The following is a 19,682-nucleotide window of genomic DNA, read 5'->3' as shown; positions in this document are numbered from 1 at the left end:
CCCAGGAATGCAAGGTTGGTTTAACATTTGAAAATCAATATCATGTACCATGTCAATAAAGTAAAAACAGAAAACCATATGATCAACTCAGTAAATGCATTTAACAAAATCCAACATTAAAAACTCTCAAAGAACTAGGAATAGAAGGTAACTTCCTTAATCTGATAAAGAACATCCATGAAAAACCAATAGCTGAAATCATACTTAATACTGAAAGACTAAATCTTTCCCTTCTGAGATCAGGAACAGGCAAGATGTCCATTGTGAGTCACCACTTCTATTCAACATTGTACTTGAGGTTCTAGCCAGTACAATCAGACAGGAAAAAGAAATAAAAGGTATCCAGATTGGAAGAGAAGAAGTAAAACTCTTTATTCACAGATGACATGATTGCCTATGATTTCTAAGAAAAAAGAAAGAAAAAGCTACTAGAAAAATTAAGTGCACTTAGCGAAGTTGTAGGATACAAGATCAATACAGAAAAGTCAATTATATTTCTATATACTAGGAAATGAACAGTCAGAAGTTGAAATTTTAAAAGAATACTATTTATAGTAAAATTAAAAATATTCAGTACCTAGGATAAGTTTCCTAAAAGATATATAAGACTTCTACACTGGAAGCTATAAAATATTACTGAGAGAAATTAAGGAAAACCTAAATAAATGAAGATATATTGTGTTCAAGGATTGGAAGACTCAATATTTTTTTTTTTTTAAATATTTATTTATTTATTTTTGGCTGTGTTGGGTCTTCGTTTCTGTGCGAGGGCTTTCTCTAGTTGCGGCGACCGGGTGCCACTCTTCATCGCGGTGCGCGGGCCTCTCACCATTGCGGCCTCTCTTGTTGCGGAGCACAGGCTCCAGACGCGCAGGCTCAGTAATTGTGGCTCGCAGGCCTAGTTGCTCCACGGCATGGGGGATTTTCCCAGACCAGGGCTCGAACCCGTGTCCCCCGCATTGGCAGGCAGATTCTCAACCACGGCACCACCAGGGAAGCCCGGAAGACTCAATATTGTTGTCAGTTTTCTCTAAAGGTATAGATTCAGTGCAATCTCAATCAGAATCCCAGCTGGCAATTTGTAGAGAGTGACAAGCTGGTTTTAAAATTTATATGGAAATGCAAAGGTCCTAGAACAGAAGAACAGAGAGGACTTAACACAGAACGGAAAATATGATCAATTAATTTTTGAGTATGGTGCCAAGTCAATTAAATGGAAAAAAGTTTAGTCTTTTCAACAAATGGTGCGGAACAATTTGAGATTCATATACAAAAAACTAAATCCATACCGTATATCATATATAAAAGTTAATTCAGGGCTTCCCTGGTGGTGCAGTGGTTGAGAATCTGCCTGCCAGTGCAGGGGACACGGGTTCGAGCCCTGGTCTGGGAAGAGAGGCCGCGATAGTGAGAGGCCCGCGCACCGCGATGAAGAGTGGCCCCCACTTGCCGCAACTAGAGAAAGCCCTCACACAGAAACGAAGACCCAACACAGCCAAACATAAATTTTTAAAAAAAAAAGTTAATTCAAAATTGATCATAGACCTCAATGTAAAGCCCAAATCAATAAAATTTTTAGAAGAAAATATGTTTGACTTTGGGTTTGGTAAAGATTTTTAAGGTACGACACCAAAAGCATGATTTATAAAAGAAAAAAGATAAATTGGACTGTATCAATTAAGAACATCTCTTTGAAAGCCACCTTTAAGAGACTAAAAGGACAAGTCACAGACTGGGAGAAAATATTCGCAAATCACGTTATCTGATTAAAAGCTTGTATTCACATTATAAGGAGCTCTCAAAACTTAATAATAAGAAAACTCAGTCAAAAATAGGCAAAAGATTTGAACAGTTCACCAAAGATACACGGATGGCAAATCAGCCCATGAAAAGATGATGAACACCACTAGTCATTAAGAAAATGCAGATTAAAATCACAGTTAGATACCACTACATACATGTTAGAATGTCTTCAGTTAAAAAGGCTTATAGTACCAAGTGTTAGTGAGGATGTGGAGCAGCTGAAACTCTTACACACTTCTGGTGGGAACACAAAATGGTACATCCACTTTGGAAAACAGTTTGCCACTTTCTTAAAGACCTAAAATGTACACCTACTCTGTGATTTAGCCATTCCACTCCTAGGCATTTATCTAAGAGAAATGAATGCATATGACTACATGAAGATTTGTACCCAAATATTCATAGCAGCTTTATTTGGAATAGACAAAAATTGAAAACAATCCAAATGTGCATTAACAGGCAAATCACCCAAATGTGCATCAACAGGCAAACATTTAGCACTGTCTCCGTACAATGGAATACTACTCAGCAATAAAAAGGAATGAACTATTGATACATGCAGCAATGTATTTTATTCTCAATTATAGTAGGAGAAAGAAGTCAGGGAAAAAAGACATGATTCCATTTATATGAAATTCTATAAAATACAAACTATTCAGAAAGCAAATCAGAGATTGCTCTGACGTGAGCCAGAGAGGAATGAATTTTAAAGAGACACAAGGAAACTTTTGTGGGTGACAAATATATTCATTATCTTGATTGTAGTGATGGCTTTATAGATATATATACATATGTCAAAACATACAAACTTACAACTTGTATACTTTAAATATGTGAAGTTTATTGTATTGTCACCAAATCTGTTTAAAAAATGTACTTGTGTGTTCTTCAACATTTATAGCAAGCTGTTTAAATTTCAGAATCACATAAGGGACTCAGAATAATTTTAAAAATAATTTGTCAGTGATTAAGTTTGATGAGGTGGGAAAACCTGCATTGTATATATCAAGTTTACTTATAATTTTAACTTATTACAAAATCGAGAAACTGAATAAATGTTCCAATTTGGGCTTTCTGAAATTCTGAAGAATTTTTTAGAATAATAATGATGAAATGTTAGATTTAATTGTATTGTCATATTAGAACACTGTAATCCAACTGGATGATAAATAAAGGGAGAGAGGGGAAAGAATGTTGAAAGAGTCCTAAGTATAAAATGGAGGAAGTCCACAGAATTCTAGGCTTGGGAGAAATTCTTATGATATTGTTTGGATGACTAGGTATCTATGGTAGATAGTATTGAATAATGGCCCCCTCAAAGATGCCCACATCCTAATCCCTGAAATTTGTTAATATGTTACCTTACAGAGTAGAAGGGACTTTGCAGATACGATCAAGGTTAAAGACTTTGAGGTGGGGAAATTATCCTGGATTATCCAGATGAGCCCAACATAATCACATGGATTCTTAAGAAATTTAAGAAAGCAGGGAAACTTTCCCAGCTGTGGCCAGAGGGAGATGTGACTATAGAAGAATGATCAGAGAGATACAATATTGCTGGCTTTGAAAATGGAGGAAGGGGGGCCATGAGCCTAGGAATGTGGACAGCCTCTAGAGTCTGGAAGAAAGCAGGAAATTCTCTCCTAGAGCCTCCAGAAGGAATGCAGCCCTGCTAACACCTTGATTTTAGCCCAGTGAGACCCATTTCTGACTTCTGCCCTCCAGAAGTGTAACATAATAAGTGCATATTGTTTAAGCCATTACGTTGGTTACAATTGTTGTGGCAGCTGTAGAAAATATCTAAGGGGATAAACCTCAGAAAAATGTTTTGCCAGAGGGTTGCAGTAGAAAGTGAACTCTGTGATACCAGAATAACTTTTTCCATTCCTTGGGAATTGTTTTCCTTTCCACATATCAAACCTCATTGTCCTATAAGGTAAAATATGTACTTATTCATTAAAAAGTAATTCTAAATGTTAGAGTTGGAATAAACCTTAACCCCCCTGAAATTTACAGATGGAGAAACCAATGGATTTGAGTTTAAATTTAGGCATGGTTCAATCCTCTATCATATATACCCTTTAATTAGAAATTTGTTCTGGAAACATGGAATATATGAGTCATTCCAAAAAGGGTGTTTACTTAGGGAGGTAGACAAATCTTTATCTAGTTGACAGGATTAATTTATGAGATTAATTTGTCACTTTGGAAGGTCCTAACCCTAACCCTGACCCTGAGGAGAAGGAATAAGTCATATTAACAAACTTCACTGTTCAGTAACTAGATCTGCATGCAGAGGAGGTACCAACTCAGAATGGAGGGGTTTGGGAGATGGCAGGGTCACATCAAAAATAAATTTTCCTTATTTCTTCCTGCCTAGGATGTGTTACAGCCTTATAGATTCTGTTTCCCCCCAGACTTCTCCCCAAACAGGAGTCTCTCCTGTTATGGAACATCCCCTTGTTCTCAAAACCCAGTGCCCAGGCAGAGGCTCTGGTCGTCAAACTTGAGAGCAGCACTCTTCCCCTTTTCTCTCCTCAGTCCCTGTCCTCCTTCCATACTTTTGTGGAGGGATTTAAGGTGGCCAAGGGTTTTTTCCTTCTGTATTTAAGGATTTGATCACAGACCCAAAATGCAGTTTATTCTTGTGCAGTTTTACTCTTGGACATATAATGGACCTTGGGAAACAGAGTGAAGCCATGTTTTAAACCTGCTTAATTTATGTTATAGTGCTTTAATGAAACCATAAGAGGAATGCAGTACTATACAAAAATTTTATCCTAGGTTTCTTCCTTCTGCAGTCCAGCTCTCTGAGCCATCTCTTCCCCCAGTTGCTATTTAGTGTATACTCAGAGATTGACAGCTAGGTGTGGTCCTCTGTTTTTGACTGCCCATGTTTAAGTCAAACTGATATAATTAATAAGATAAACCTGTTATGTGTATGTATACATAGACATATACTTACAGTGTACTTCAGGGATGTATTAATTATGCTAGGGTTTTCTTGATTACCACCCCTGATTAGAGCAGAATATTATTTTTGCTTTCATAGTTGAACACTTAGGTACGGTGTAATTCTCCAGATTAGATTTTTCAGAGTAGATTTAGAGAAGGAATACAGTCAACTGGTAATGATATTTCAGTGCTGATTCCTTGTAGTGTCTGCTATTTTACCATCTTTATATCAATCAGTTGCTTTTGAAAATCACAATTCATTTGCATTTATCGACTGCCTCTTATATGCCATCCATTTACACTAGGTGTTGGGGGTCCAAAAATGAATAGGACACATTCTCTGCCTATACCATGTTTACAGACCTTTGCCATATGTTACCTTGCTGGCCTGTTCTTAGAAATCACCAGCAGACTTGGAATCAAACTGTTTGACCCTAATAAATCAACTCAAGTTAATAATCTACCACAGTGGCACAGGTAGAAATTTAATTTTTCTACTAAAACATGAATGGAGGCTCACTCCTACTGTGTTTACCTTTCCCAGAATGTAAGTTCCAGGGAGATGGAAAAAATTTCATCTGTACTGCCACAAGACCTAGTAATCAGAAGTGGGGCTGGGACCTTAAAAGTTTAAGAACCACTGTTGTACTTTCTTAGCAGTAACTGCAAGTGTACTTTTATCTTAATTCCATGTAGAATCTGATCATGCCCCAACGTGTACTGTCCCCCAGAGTTCTCTCCTGAGCGCAGGCCTTGTCTCTGACTGCCTTCTGGATGTCTCACAAGCACGAACTCTGCTCAACTAGATTTTGCTTCCTCTGCATAGGAGGCACTCCAAAATGTTTGAGTTAAATTGAACAGAAAGAACAAGTCCTGATGAGTGCAACCGTGAAGTGTTTTCGTCTTTTTGTCCTAAGTTTTTTTAAAAAATCATGGAAGTTATATATACTTAGTGCTAAACTATTTAAATGATAAAAAATTTTGTAAGTGAAAATCCCTTCTTAGACTCCTAAATCTCATTCTCCAGAGGTAACACTGTTTTAACGGTGGTTAATATATTTTTCTTGTATATATAAGTAAATATACACCATTTTCTTCCTAAAAATAGGATCATACTACAAATTGTTGTGCAGCTTGCCATTCGCTTAATAGTCCATGTTGGATGTTGTTCCAACTTTCGTGTCATTATTAGAAGCTTGCTTATCTGGAATAGCTAAGATCTCGCCTGTTCCATATTAATATTTCCAGAGTTTAGTTGTCTTAACTCTAAGGAAGAACAATGATGAAAAAGACATTTTGGCATGTAATATATAATATTTGCATAATTGTAAGCCAGTGCTCTAAAATGATTCTACACACCAAAATCTATAAATAACTGGGAAACATGGTTGGTTCCTGCAAGCAATTATGATATACCACATTATCTGTACCACATGTATTATCCCTTTGTAACATCCTCAAGTGATGTTGGTTTTGTTTACAGCCGGGAGAACCAAATCATCACTGAGCACTATGCATTGTAACAATACATTTCATTTATTACAATGGTATTCTTTTTTAGTGGATGGGCATCTACAAAATCCTTTCTCAGTTCAGTTGTTTTGATGTTTTTGGTGTTTAGACTCTTAGCTCAGGGATTCTCTTTAGATTTATCTCATCCTTTTCAAAGACAGCATAATATTTTTATAGTATGGATTTGCTATTTTTTATTTAAACATTCCTCTTGAGGAAAAGCTTTAGAATACTTTTATTTAGCCATATTAATTTAGCTGTAACTTAAGTGGAGGGGGGCGGTGGTGGTGGGATGAATTGGGAGATTGGGATTGACATGTATACACTAATATGTATAAAACGGATAACTAATAAGAACCTGCTGTATAAAAAAGTAAAATAAAATTCAAAAAAAAAAGCAATCTATAAATGTTTAATTGACGAACAATTCTATGCCTTTGTTCTTCCTACTCTTGAATCATTACTTTTTTTGTTTCCCTGTGACCCTTTCCCTGTGTATTTAAGCTTGTCAAGTTCTTTCTTGTTCTTAAGCCTTTGCTCTCCACTCCCCTTTCCACCAAAGCATTTTACTGTTTCCCTTTGTAAGCCTAGTAAAAGTCTCAAAATTCTCACATTTTGCATCTTATACATTCCCCTTATACTTAACTTTACACTCACAGTATGCTACCTTTCTCTCCTTTCCATTTCTTAACTTCTCAACCTTAACCACTGCCCAGTGCCTTTGAGAGATGCTAGGGGATACATAAAATCAGCATTTTTTTTTCCTTAAAAACTTTTTAGCCAAATACTTATTCATAGGAGATGTCCCATTTTATTCTAAGTAGAATCTTCAGAAATATTTGAAAGGTAATTGCATCCATAAAGTAAGGACATGCTAAGAAAAAATGAGCAATTAGATAATAAGAGAGTATATAGAAATAAATATTTTTAAAAATCCTTTGAACAAATTAAATGACACAGTGGGCGTAGCTGACAACCAAATGGTGATCTAGAAATTCCATCAAAGGAGATCTCTTAGAATATAGAGCAAAAAGGCAAAGATGGAATTGAGGTGGTTTCTCGACCCTGTGTGCACATTAGAATCATCTGAGATACTTTGTAAAAACACTGACGTCCTGACCACAGACCAATTAAATCCAGACTCTCTGGGAGTGGGTCCAGGCGTCAGTGGCTTTTTAAAGCTTCTCAGGTAATTCTTTTTTTTTTTCCCTTGGTTCTTTGTTGTACTTTGTTGTTTTGTTTTTTTAACATCTTTATTGGAGTATAATTGCTTTACAATGTTGTGTTAGTTTCTGCTGTATAACAAAGTGAATCAGCTATATGCATACGTATATCCCCATATCCCCTCCCTCTTGTGTCTCCCTCAGGTAATTCTAATATTTATTCCAGAAACATGTTTAGGAGACCTGAAGGATAGAACCAAGATGCCCAAAGTCTGTCTAATAAGACTTCTAGAAACAGAGGACAGACAGTGAAGGAAAAGAAATATTAGTAGGAACTTTCCTGAGATCCTCAAAGACTTGTCTTCAGCATTTAAGGACCAGGATGTTAAGGCCCCTGCAGGAATGAAGGAAAGAAGATTAATAACACGCATATCCTGGTGATACATCCGAACCCCAGGAGTAAAGAAAATTCTTACATGTTCATAGAAAAAAATGGGAGCCACCTTGTGCATTCGGGAGGGAGGGAAACCTACCTGGCCTAACTGATCTGAACACAGCATCTGCTCTGTCCCCCAGGTGGGGCTCTACTTAATTTCTCTGCTCTTTGTAATGCTGACCAGGCTCCCTTTGGAAGAGCTGTTCTTACAGTCGGTGTTTCTCGAAGGCAATTTGCTCTTCTTTGTTCTCTCCTTCTGGCTGATCTCATCTGTGTTCTAGTTCAGTGATACACCTTTTCTTGTTTTCAAGCTCAGAGCTTTGCAAATTTTTCTGTCGCTCCATTGCCATCATGGGGGAAGTTGATCCCTTAGTCTTTCAGCCCTTGGTATTTGGATGGTCTAATATTTTCTAGACCTTTTTTTGTTTTGTTTTAATGCTAATATAACTCTTTGCTTCCTACTTATTTAAGAACAGTAATTCATCCAAGTAAACAGGGTTAGCGACAGGAGTAATGGTAAATTTGGTCTATTAACTTTGCTCTTCTTCACTAATTACTGAGAAGGAAAGTGAGTTTACCAAAGCATTGTATGTATCTGAGAGAGACAATAAAGGAGGAAATAATTTGTAGCAATCAAGGGGTAGCTCCATTTAGGATTCTTTTTCCTCTCCAGTCTTCATGATTGGACATCCCAGAGTCTTTGGTTCCCGAAGAACTGATACAATAATCACTTCTGGAGGCTCGACTCAGAACTTTGGGATTGCACTGGAAATACAGAAGGTATCCTCAATTAAGGGGAAGGTAGGAGAGCTAAAGAGAGGACCATGGTTAAGTGTACAGTGCAGTGACATTAAGTACATTCACATTGTTGTGCAGTTATCACCACTCTTCTCCAGAACTTTTTCATCTTCCCAAAAAGACACTCTATATCCATTAAACAACCTCTATTCTCTGCTCCCCTCAGCCCCTGGTAATCTCTATTCTACTTTCTGTGTCTGTAAATATTTTTTTAGTATTTATTTATTTGTTTGTTTGGTTGGTTGGTTGACAGGTTGTGCAGGGTGTTAGTTGCAGCAGGCGGGCTCCTTAGTTGTGGCATGCAAACTCTTAGTTGCGGCATGCATGTGAGATCTAGTTCCCTGACCAGGGATCGAACCCGGGCCCCCTGCATTGGGAGCGTGGAGTCTTATCCACTGCGCCACCAGGGAAGTCCCTGTCTCTATAAATTTGCCTATTCTAAGTACCTCATATAAGTAGAATCATACAATATTTGTCCTTTTGTGTCTTGCTTATTTCACTTAACATAATGTTTTCAAGTTCATCCATGTTGTAGCATGTATCAGAATTTCATTCCTTTTTATGAAATAATATTCATTTTAATAATAATATATAATACATATTGCACACATACCATATTTTGTTTATGGACACTTGGATTTTTTCCCACCTTTTGGCTTTTGTGAATACTACTACTGTATCTGTTTGAGTCTCTGGTTTTGCTTCTTTGGGGTACATACCTAGGAGTGGAATAGCTGGATCATATGGTGATTCTGTGTTTAATATTTTGAGGAACCACCAAACCTTTTCACAGAGGCTGCACCATTTTACATTACTACCAGCAGTGCATGAGGGTTCTGATTTCTCTACATCTTCACCAACACTTGTCATTTTTCCTTTTTTGATAATAGCCATCCTAATGAGTGTGAAGTGGTATCTCATTGTGATTTTGACTTGCATTTCCCTTATGAATAAGGATGTTGAACATCTTTTCACCTGCTTATTGGCTCTTTGTATATCTTCTTGCAGGTTTCTTTTTTAAAGGAAAAAAAGTAAATGTATGAGCATATATAAGAGTGTTGTTCATCATCTCCCCATTCTGCACCCCAGTGTGGAGGAAGCAAATTAACTGGGGGAAAGTAGGTGAATAAATACAGTGTGCAGTTTCATATAGACATATAGTCTGTCTTTATATTTGATCTCGTTTCCTCTGCATGCATGTATATCTCTCTTTTGTGTGTGTCTTGCCTACAAATAGATAACTCCTCCTGACACTCCTGTGTTACTGGACTTGAATGTTTGATAGAGGCCTGGGGTTGAAAGTAAATGAGGGCTTTCCAGTTCGTCCTTACATGAATATTTTCAAAATTAGGATGCACTTATACTGCATTCAGTTACAAGCCTTTCCTTGTGTTTTCTCTCTTTCTTTTGTGTTTTAGTTTTAGGAGACTGAAAGCCTTTATGGCCCAGACATCTATGGTACTTAGAAAGAGTGCTGCTGTAATTTTGTAATTTTCTGTGTTTCTAACAAAGTAGCCAGTTCCTATATTCTTTTTTGTCTTCTTTCTGAAAACTCTTCTGTTAGACAGTAGGATAATCTGTAATACAAGATATCTATATTTTAACAAAGAGAACAACTACAACAGTAGGTAATATACATGGTTAATTAGTGGATAAACCTTTAAAATGATTTCTCATTTGGGGGAATATGACAATTTAGTTAGGTTAACTGAAGTTTTCAGTACACTGTTGATGAAATTTTAAGCGTAGTCTCATTCTTCTGTGATGTCTCAGGTGTTTGCTGACCAGCACTTTGGAGAGTGCATGCTTATCTGGCATGTCCATAACAGAACGAACTGTGTGTTCCCTCTCTGAGGCTCTGGGCAGCAATTTCCCCCTTTGGACAGTTCAGGACAGTGAGCTTTATCATAGATTAATATCCATAGCTACAGAGTGATTTTAAATCCAGAATAAACCTAGGGTAGGGGAACGAAGAAAAGGCTCTCTTATGAAAAAAGTGAAATTTTCTTAGTGTGTCTTACAGGTTTTTAGGAATTATCTGTTCTTACAGCCTTTTTTTCATGTAACATTAGATCAAGGAAGAAGTTTTTCTTTGTTTTGTTTGCTTACAAAAATCTATACCCCAAATGGTATAACTGGAATTAAGGGGAAGTACTTGGAATGTTCAGTTTATTTCTTTATTCTTCCAGATTTATCTGCCTTTGAAAGTTCAACAAAGTTTTAGTGTTGTTTTTATCTTTGTGTTTTAATTAATTTAATTCGTGCTACCTCTTTTCACATGGACTCCATACTAGTCAGAATCGTTCTGAGATTACGAAGATTATTTGAATCCCTTCAAGTGTTAGAACCAAAAATGAAGAGCAAATTCCTTTATCAAATGAGATTTATAAAGCTTGCAAGTCAACTTATACAAGTTCCCTATTTATTTAAATTTTAGCAAGCCATTGTTTCCAAAGGGGAGGGTTAGAACAAAAGAAAATGTTTTTTGATTGACAGTATTTTCGTTTAAAAGTTTAGCTGATCTACAAATGACAAACATTCAAAAGAAAGGCATTGCCTTTGGATGTGTTGTAGTCATGCTTTCTGAATGCTCTGTTTTTAGCTTTTGGTGATATTTGTGCTCACACATGCTCTCTCTCAAATGATTTGAAAGTAAGTGGCAGACATCATGGCACCTCACCCCTAAATACTTCAACATGTGTCTCCTAAGAATGAGGATATTATTCTGTATAAAACCACAATGCTATATCACACTCCAGAAGGCTAACATTATACAATAATAATAAGGTAATGTATGGTCTGTTTTTCCAAATTTTCCTAATTCTCCCAAAAACGTGCTTTTATAAATTTTTATTCCCCCTAATCCAGGATCCAGCCAAGGATCACACACTGCATTTGGTGGCTGTGTCTCTTTAGTCTTTTTTAAACCAGAACAGGCCCCTTTTCTTTTTTTTTAACTTTTTTTTGTCTTTCATAACATTAACATTTTGAGGAGTCTAGGCCAGTTGTAGAATGTTCCACCACCTAATTTTGTCTTTTCTTCTTGATTAGTTTCAGGTTAAATGTTTTTGGTAGGAATACCACATGTATACTTCCCATTACATCACATCAGGAGGCACACTGATATTGGTTTGTGTTAATATAGAAGATGCAGAGTTTTGTCATGATGCAGATCACTTGTGTGAAGGGGGAGGTTTGTCAGATCACTCCACTGGAAAGCCCTTTTTCCTTTTTTAATAATAAGTAATCTGTAGGTTCATGTTTTGAGACCGTGTAGCTGTCCTGTTCCCTAATAACCTTTCATTTGGTGGTTTTAATTTGTTTATTGATTTACTCCAAGGTTTCCCCAGGGGTTTACTGATGGATGTCTATGTACCTGTAAAGCACCAGGAAATTTTTTTGTGTGTATATATTTTTCCAGGGATACGGTCCAACACCTCCAGAGTGTTTAAACGATCTTTTCCCTCTGTTTTCGAGGTGGCTCCTGCAAATTTCTATGCATCAGAGAGTGTTTTGTAAGTGGTAGGTTACTAGAATTTGGGAACAAACCCTGTTCATCTAATTTTCCTAATTATCTTGCCCAGCATCACACAACAAGTAGGTACTTAATTTTTGTTGTTGTTTGTTTGAGAACGCTTTGTTCTGGCCTTTCCCTTATCCTGAGCCAAGCATTTGGATCTTTTGTGTTTGGCATAAAGTGTACTAGAAAATAAAGCAAAGGGCTAAGCCCCTGGTTTTTGGTGTTCTCTTTGAAGATTTGGGGGCACAGCAAAATTTGATTTGTGTCTTTGTTGACACTGAAGTAAATTTAGACACTGGAAATTGGAAATGATTTAAAACACTATATCAACTATATTTAGTTGTCTAATTATCAGTTGTTTCAGTAAGACATTTTTCACAAGTGTAAAATAGCACTTTTTAACTGTGTAGGCAAGAGGGTCCCACAGGTGACTTAGGGAGCCTTATGTCCATTATTAGCCTAATACTGAATAGCTGTAGAAGTGATTAATTCTTGTCTTCCCCTGCTCAACCAGGAGAGCAGTATGGAATTCATCATGGCAGCAGCCAGCAAGGTGTGTTTTGTTTTGTCTTGTTGATTAGCCTGTTGGTATTTGCCTTGCATGAAAAGTGTCTGTCATTTAGGTGACTGATGATAATAATAAGGGTTAACATTGGAATAGTATACTTTTAACATACATATTATACCATTTAATCCAGAAGATCACTCTGTGAAAGTAGATACTATTTTTATTCTAATTACACAGGTAGGGAAAAAAACTTAGAGAAGTTAAAGTAAGCACATTAAACAGCTTGTAAGGAGCTTCAGATTCCTTGACCTTTCTGTCATTCCAGTCTAAAAGGTAGAGGTGTTCTAAGGAATCTAAATATGAACAAAGCATGGCCCTGCTCTCAAGGATCTTTTAAATACAACAAGTGTGTTGTCTTACGAATGTATTATAGACAACAAATCAAGGGGAGAGCTAAGGAAGTACAGAAAAGGGCAGACAACTGCAAAATAGAAGGTCAAGTTTGGTAAGATGGAGGTAGCATTTGAGTGGGAAAAATGGGGATTTTATTTTTCTTTAACTTTTTAAATTTTTATTTTATTTTTGGCTGTGTTGGGTCTTCGTTGCTGCATGTGGGCTTTCTCTAGTTGTGGAGAGCGGGGCTACTCTTCGTTGAGGTGCACGGGCTTCTCATTACGGTGGCTTCTCTTGTTGCGGAGCCCGGGCTCTAGGCACACGGGCTTCAGTAGTTGTGGCTCGCGGGCTCTAGAGCACAGGCTCAGTAGTTGTGGCGCACGGGCTTAGTTGCTCCACGGCACGTGGGATCTTCCCGGACCAGGGCTTGAACCCGTGTCCCCTGCATTGGCAGGCGGATTCTTATCCACTGCGCCACCAGGGAAGCCCAAGAATGGGGATTTTAAAAAAGAGTGACCAAGAGCATGGAGATGGGAAAGCACAGGACTTGTTATGGGAGAAGAATTAGTCTGGTTTGGCTAGAGCATGAGCTGCATGAAAGAAAGTAGTGGAAGCTAGACCTGAAAGATAGGTAAGGATCATGTTGTGGAGGGCCTGGAATGCCATGGTAGGGAAGAACCTCATTCCAAAGGAACTCTTGAGCAGGAAATGAAAAATATGGCTCTATAAAAGACCCAGTAATAATCATGATAAATGTGTACATTTTTAAGTTATGACTTTGTGCTAATCTCTTAACATTTGTTATCTCATTAATGCCTCACAGTAACTCTATGAACAAAAACTCCATCCATTTTACAGATGTGAAACTGAGGCTCAGTGACTTTAAGTTTGCAAATGTCAAACAGATATTGCTGGAGCTAGGACTCAGACTGGGGTCTGTCATTTTGAAAGCCTGTCCTGTTTTCCACTGTGATATATTGTCATTTCTTTTATCAGATCACCTGATAAGTTCTTAATTCTCTGTCAAGAATATGGCTGTAGGAAAAGGATGTTTTCAAAGTTCTGAAAGGACTACTTCTCAATGCGTAATCATGCTAAGGAATATAATCACTATCAAACCTGACTTGGTCTGCTCTCTCATTTGGGATCAGAGCTGGATGGGAAATTGAGGAGTTGGATGATGTTTCATTTACATGCCTCACGACATCAATACATGCTCATAGCAAATGTTTTTATTTTCCTTTTCAGTGTTTAACCTTATTGGCCCTTAGTAAATCTTGGGTCAGGTAAAGCTCAGTTCCTAGGGGCATTTAAGATGCATAAAGAAGTGATACTTTTCCTAGCTAAAATATGTTTCTTCTCAGCAGGTTGTCTACTTATAAAAGACAATGACTACTGATGAAGCTGCCAAGAACAATGGAGAAAGCCCCGCAGCAGCTGTTGCTGAACAGGGAGAGGATATTACCTCCAAAAAAGATAGAGGAGTATTAAAGGTGAGGCCACAAGGATGAATGACATTTTGGGAAATTTGCTATCTGGAAAGATTGTCAATAAAAATCTTCTTTTGTTTTTTTGGCTGGAGGTGGAGATGGATAATGTTTATTGAGGCTTACTAAGTACCAAACACTGCAGTTAAATTCTCATTTTGTCTTCATAACTGGAGGTTTATTTTTAATCCCAGATTATAGATGGTAAAACTGAGGGCCAGCTAGGTAAATTGACTTGCCCCAAATCATATGTCTTAATAAATGCAGATCTGGGGTTCAGGTCCAAGTTATGTCTGACTCCAAAAGGCTGTCTCTCTCTATTCTCAGAGTGTATAAATGGGTTATTATTTTAATATAATATTTAAGTATATTAAAGCTAGCAAATGACAATTCAAAAGACTTTTTTAAAAGAAAAAGAAAAGCTAACTTGCAGAGTTCAAAAGGATTGGTTTTTTACATACAAATAGAATTCCTGTGTGCAGTGCAGGTATTTTTTTGAGGTTTCATCAGAGAATATATCTCACTTTTGAATTAGCTTTCCTCCTTAAAAACACTTTTTTCATTCTGTAATTAATCATTTTTACATTTTTTTAAAAATCTCACAGTGGTTTTGTGAGACAGAGTTCTTTTTTTTGTTTGTTTTATGAGCTTATTTATTTATTTATTTATTTATTTATTTATTTATTTATTTATTTATTTATTTATTTATTGGCTGTGTTGGGTCTTCGTTTCTGTGCAAGGGCTTTCTCTAGTTGCGGCAAGCGGGGGCCACTGTTCATCACGGTGCGCGGGCCTCTCACTATCGCGGCCTCTCTTGTTGCGGAGCACAGGCTCCAGATGCGCAGGCTCAGTAGTTGTGGCTCACAGGCCTAGTTGCTCCGCGGCATGTGGGATCTTCCCAGACCAGGGCTCGAACCCGTGTCCCCTGCATTGGCAGGCAGATTCTCTACCGCTGTGCCACCAGGGAAGCCCCAGAGTTCTTTTTGATTCTTCCATTTATGTATGGAAGATATATATGTGTTATTATTCCGTATAATAAAGAGAGGTTAAATGGTTTTAGTCATACTAAGTTCTTTTTTCTCCTACACTGTTGTTATGCGTTCAAGTTTTGTATAATTAATTTTTTTTTTGCTGAAAAGATTATCTTAAGCATTCTAAGTATTACCACTAAGCTGAGTTTTAACATCTCCTTGTGTTATCAGTAGCAAACGAGAATTTTTTTAGTTTGTTTTGGCTAATCTTGCTTATGTGCAAGCTTTTTTCTGCACCTGAATCTCTTCCGAATATACATGTTTTACTATTAGCTTGCTATATGCCAAGCCAAAGTTTGAAGACTTGAACCTGTAGAATAAGGGCTTTATGCTATCTATAGCATAAGATGTATATTATGATATCTTCATTCAGAGGGCTTTTCAACCTTGTAGCTCTGTGAATTACTCATCCCATACTCCAGAATGCCTCTCAAGACAGTGGAAATTCTGTGGGCTATCCTCAGCATCTCCCTACCTCTGTTTAAGTTCTCTTTCATCTTTTCAGAGCACTGGTACAGAGAACATGGCCCCCAACTTGCCTGAGGCCCTGCTTTGTTCTAGGGAGTAAATCTAATAAGATTTTTAGGCTTGTAAGAAACATTTAGAGATTATAAACCCTTTAAATCTTATGGTTTATCACTGTCTAAAGCCTCATGTTTCACCATGGCTTTTGGTTAAGATTAGGTCTTTTAACTCTGTGACCTAGAGCAATTTAGTAACCTATCTGTGATGAAGTTTCCTCATTTGTAAAATTAGAGTAATAATACTGCCTACCTCATAGAATTATTGAGATTACATAAAGCATTTAGCACAGTGCCATGATTGTAATAATCTCTCTTATTAACTGTTACTGTATATATTTTTTAAAAGACCAAGGCAGATCTGGGAAGTGAGAAACTAACCCGGGAAGATAAAATTTCTTTTTGGAGCTTACATTTTTAAAATGAATTGAGACTAGATCGTATCGTTAAGACAGCTCCAGATTTAGGCACTAAACTCGTCTTGTTAGGGAAACCGGAAGTGATACCACAGTATCACTTGCTGATGTGAACAGCTCTGACTCCATGGTAGCCATTCATCCCATATGCCCAGTTACTTGGTTATAGTCCTAGAAATGCAGATTCCCTCCAGGGGAGGCTCAGGCTCCTAAATACTGCATGCAGTTCATGAACACGAGCACTTCTAGAATATCGTGTGATTTCTTTTAGATTAACTTTTTTGAAACTTTTTTTCCCCTTGAGTACTAGAAGGGCAGTAATGATTCTGCTTTTTTTTTTTTACTAGCACTTAATATAATTTTTTAAACTGTAATTATTTTTTCCCAGCTGTATTGAGATATATTTGAAATATAACACTATGTAAGTTTAGGGTATACAGTGTGATGATATGATACACTTAAATGTTTTGAAATGATTACTGCAGTAGGGTTAGTTAACCCCTTCATCACCTCAGATAATTATTTCTTTTTTGTGGTAAGAACATTTAAGATCTATTCTCTTAGCAGCTCTCAAGTATATAATACAGTGTTGTTAATTATAGTCACCATGCTGTACATTTGATCCCAAAAATTTATTCATCTTATAACTTGGAAGTTTGTACTCTTTGACCAGCATCTCCCCATTTTCCCCTAGCCCCTGGCAACCATCATTCTACTCTCTATTTCTGTGAGTTCAGCTTTTTTAGATTCCACATATAAGTGATATCAGACAGTATTTATCTGTCTCTGACTGACTTATTTCACTTAGCATAATGCCCTCAAGGTACATTCATATTGTCTCAAATGGTATTATTTCCTTCTTTTTCATGAATGAATAATATTCTATTATATATATATATATTATATTTATATATATATTATATATATATAAATATAATATATATATACCACATCTTTATCCATTATTTCTTTGAGATAGTGATTTCATTTCCTTTGGATTTATACCCAGAAGTGGAATTGCTGGATCATATGGTAGTTCTAGTTTTAATTTTTTGACGAAACTTCATACTGTTTTCCATAGTGTCTGTCCCAATTTATATCCCTACCAACAGTGTACAGGGTTTACTTTTCTCCACATCCTCATCAACACTTGTTATTTCTTGATTTTTTGATTATAGCCATGAGTTCCTTGTATATTTTCAGTATCAAATATATGGTTTTTAGATATTTTCTCCCATTCCATAGATCACCTTTTCATTTTGGTGATTGTTTCTTTTGCTGTGCAGAAGCTTTTTTTTTTTTAAATATATATATAAATTTATTTTAATTGTATTTATTTTTGGCTGCGTTGGGTCTTTGTTGCTGCATGCAGGCTTTCTCTAGTTGCAGTGAGCAGGGGCTACTCTTCATTGCAGTGCACAGGCTTCTCATTGCAGTGGCTTCTCTTGTTGTAGAGCATGGGCTCTAGGTGCGTGGGCTTCAATAGTTGTGGCTCGCAGTCTCTAGAGCGCAGGCTCAGTAGTTGTGGCGCATGGGCTTAGTTGCTCCGCAGCATGTGGGATCTTCCCGGACCAGGGCTCGAACCTGTGTCCCCTGCGTTGGCAGGAGGATTCTTAATCACTGTGCCACCAGGGAAGCCCACAGAAGCTTTTTAGTTTGATGTTCCACTTATTTATTTTTGTTGCTTGTACTTTTGGTGTCATATCCAAAAAATTATTGCCAAGATTAATGTCAAGGAGATTTTTCCCTTGTTTTCCTTTAGATGTGTTATAGTTTCATATCTTATATTTAAGTCTTTCATTGATTTTGAGTTAATTTTTGTGAGTGGTATAAGATAGGGGTCCAATTTTATTCTTCATAGGGTTATCCAGTTTCCCCTGCATCTTTTACTGAAGAGATTATCTGTTCCTCATTGAGCATTCTTGGCTCCCTTGTCAAATATTAGTTGACTGTATATGCTAGGGTTTATTTCTGGGTTCTCGATTCTGTTCCATTGGTCTGTGTGCCTGTTTTTATGTCAGTACTATTCTGTTTTTATCACTATAGCTTTTAATATAGTTTGAAATCAGGAAATGTGATGCCTCCAGCTTTGTTCTTTCTCAGGATTGCTTTGACTATTTGGGATCTTTTATGGGTCTGTACGAATTTTAGCTTTTTTTTTTTTCTATTTCTGTGAAAAATACCATGGGAAATTTTGATATGTCTTGGATTGAATCTATAGATGTTTTTCAGTAGTATGGACATTTTAACATTTTTAATTCTTCTGATCCATGATCATAGGACACCTTTCCATTTATATGAGTCTTCTTCAGTTTCTTTCATCAGAATCTTATAGTTTTCAGTGTATAGATCTTCCACCTCCTTGGTTAAATTTATTTCTAACTATTTTATAGTTTTTGATGATATTGTGAATGGGATTTTTTATTGAGGTATAATTGACATATAACATTTTATTAGTTTCGGGTGTACAACATAATGATTTGACATTTGTATGTATTATGAAATGATCACCACAGTAAGTCTATTTAACATCTGTCACCATACATAGTTTAAAAAAATTTTTTTGTGATGAGAACTTTTTAGATCTATTCTCTTAGCATCTTTCAAATATGCAATACAATATTATTAGCTATCGCATCATGCTGTACATTACATCCATGACTTATTCTGTAACTGAAGGTTTGTACCTTTTGACTCCCTTTACCCATTTCTCCCACCCTCCCCTCAAACTCCGACCTCTGGCAACCACCAATCTGTTTCTGCTCTTTGTATCTATAAATTTAGTTGTTTTTCTTTACTTTTCTTTCTTTTTTTTTTTTTTTTTTTAAGATTCCATATATAAGTGAGATCATACGGTATTTGTCTTTCTCTGTCTGACCTATTTTCACTTAGCATGATGCCCTCAAGGTCCATCATGTTGTTACAAATGGCAAGATTTCATTCTTTTTTTTTTTTTTTTTAAATAAGTTTATTTATTTGGCTGCCCTGAGTCTTTGCTGCTGCTTTCTCTGGGGCTACTCTTCGTTGTGGTGCGCGGGCTTCTCATTGTTGTGGCTTCTCTTGTTGCAGAGCATGGGCTCTAGGTGCACGGGCTCAGTAGTTGTGGCTCTCGGCCTCTAGAGCACAGGCTCAGTAGTTG

At 36.8% G+C, this 19,682-nt stretch overlaps 1 protein-coding gene across 2 annotated transcripts in view; it reads left to right on the top strand.

Annotated features, from left to right (window-relative positions):
* The window catches only part of FKBP5 (FKBP prolyl isomerase 5), a 99,601-nt gene that overhangs the window by 29,299 nt on the left and 50,620 nt on the right, over positions 1-19,682 (top strand). Inside the window, exon 3 of one of the 2 annotated variants that reach the window (XM_068557420.1) lies at positions 14,456-14,581. In XM_068557420.1, coding sequence (XP_068413521.1) covers positions 14,477-14,581 — 105 coding nt within the window. In that variant the 5' untranslated portion in view covers positions 14,456-14,476. Of the gene's footprint in view, positions 1-14,452; positions 14,582-19,682 lie in introns of both variants that reach the window. The other variant, XM_068557419.1, reaches the window with a different exon arrangement.

The sequence above is a fragment of the Eschrichtius robustus genome, chromosome 12 (assembly GCF_028021215.1).
Source record: "Eschrichtius robustus isolate mEscRob2 chromosome 12, mEscRob2.pri, whole genome shotgun sequence".
NCBI lineage: Eukaryota > Metazoa > Chordata > Mammalia > Artiodactyla > Eschrichtiidae > Eschrichtius > Eschrichtius robustus.
This window is presented reverse-complemented; position numbering and strand designations above follow the sequence as displayed.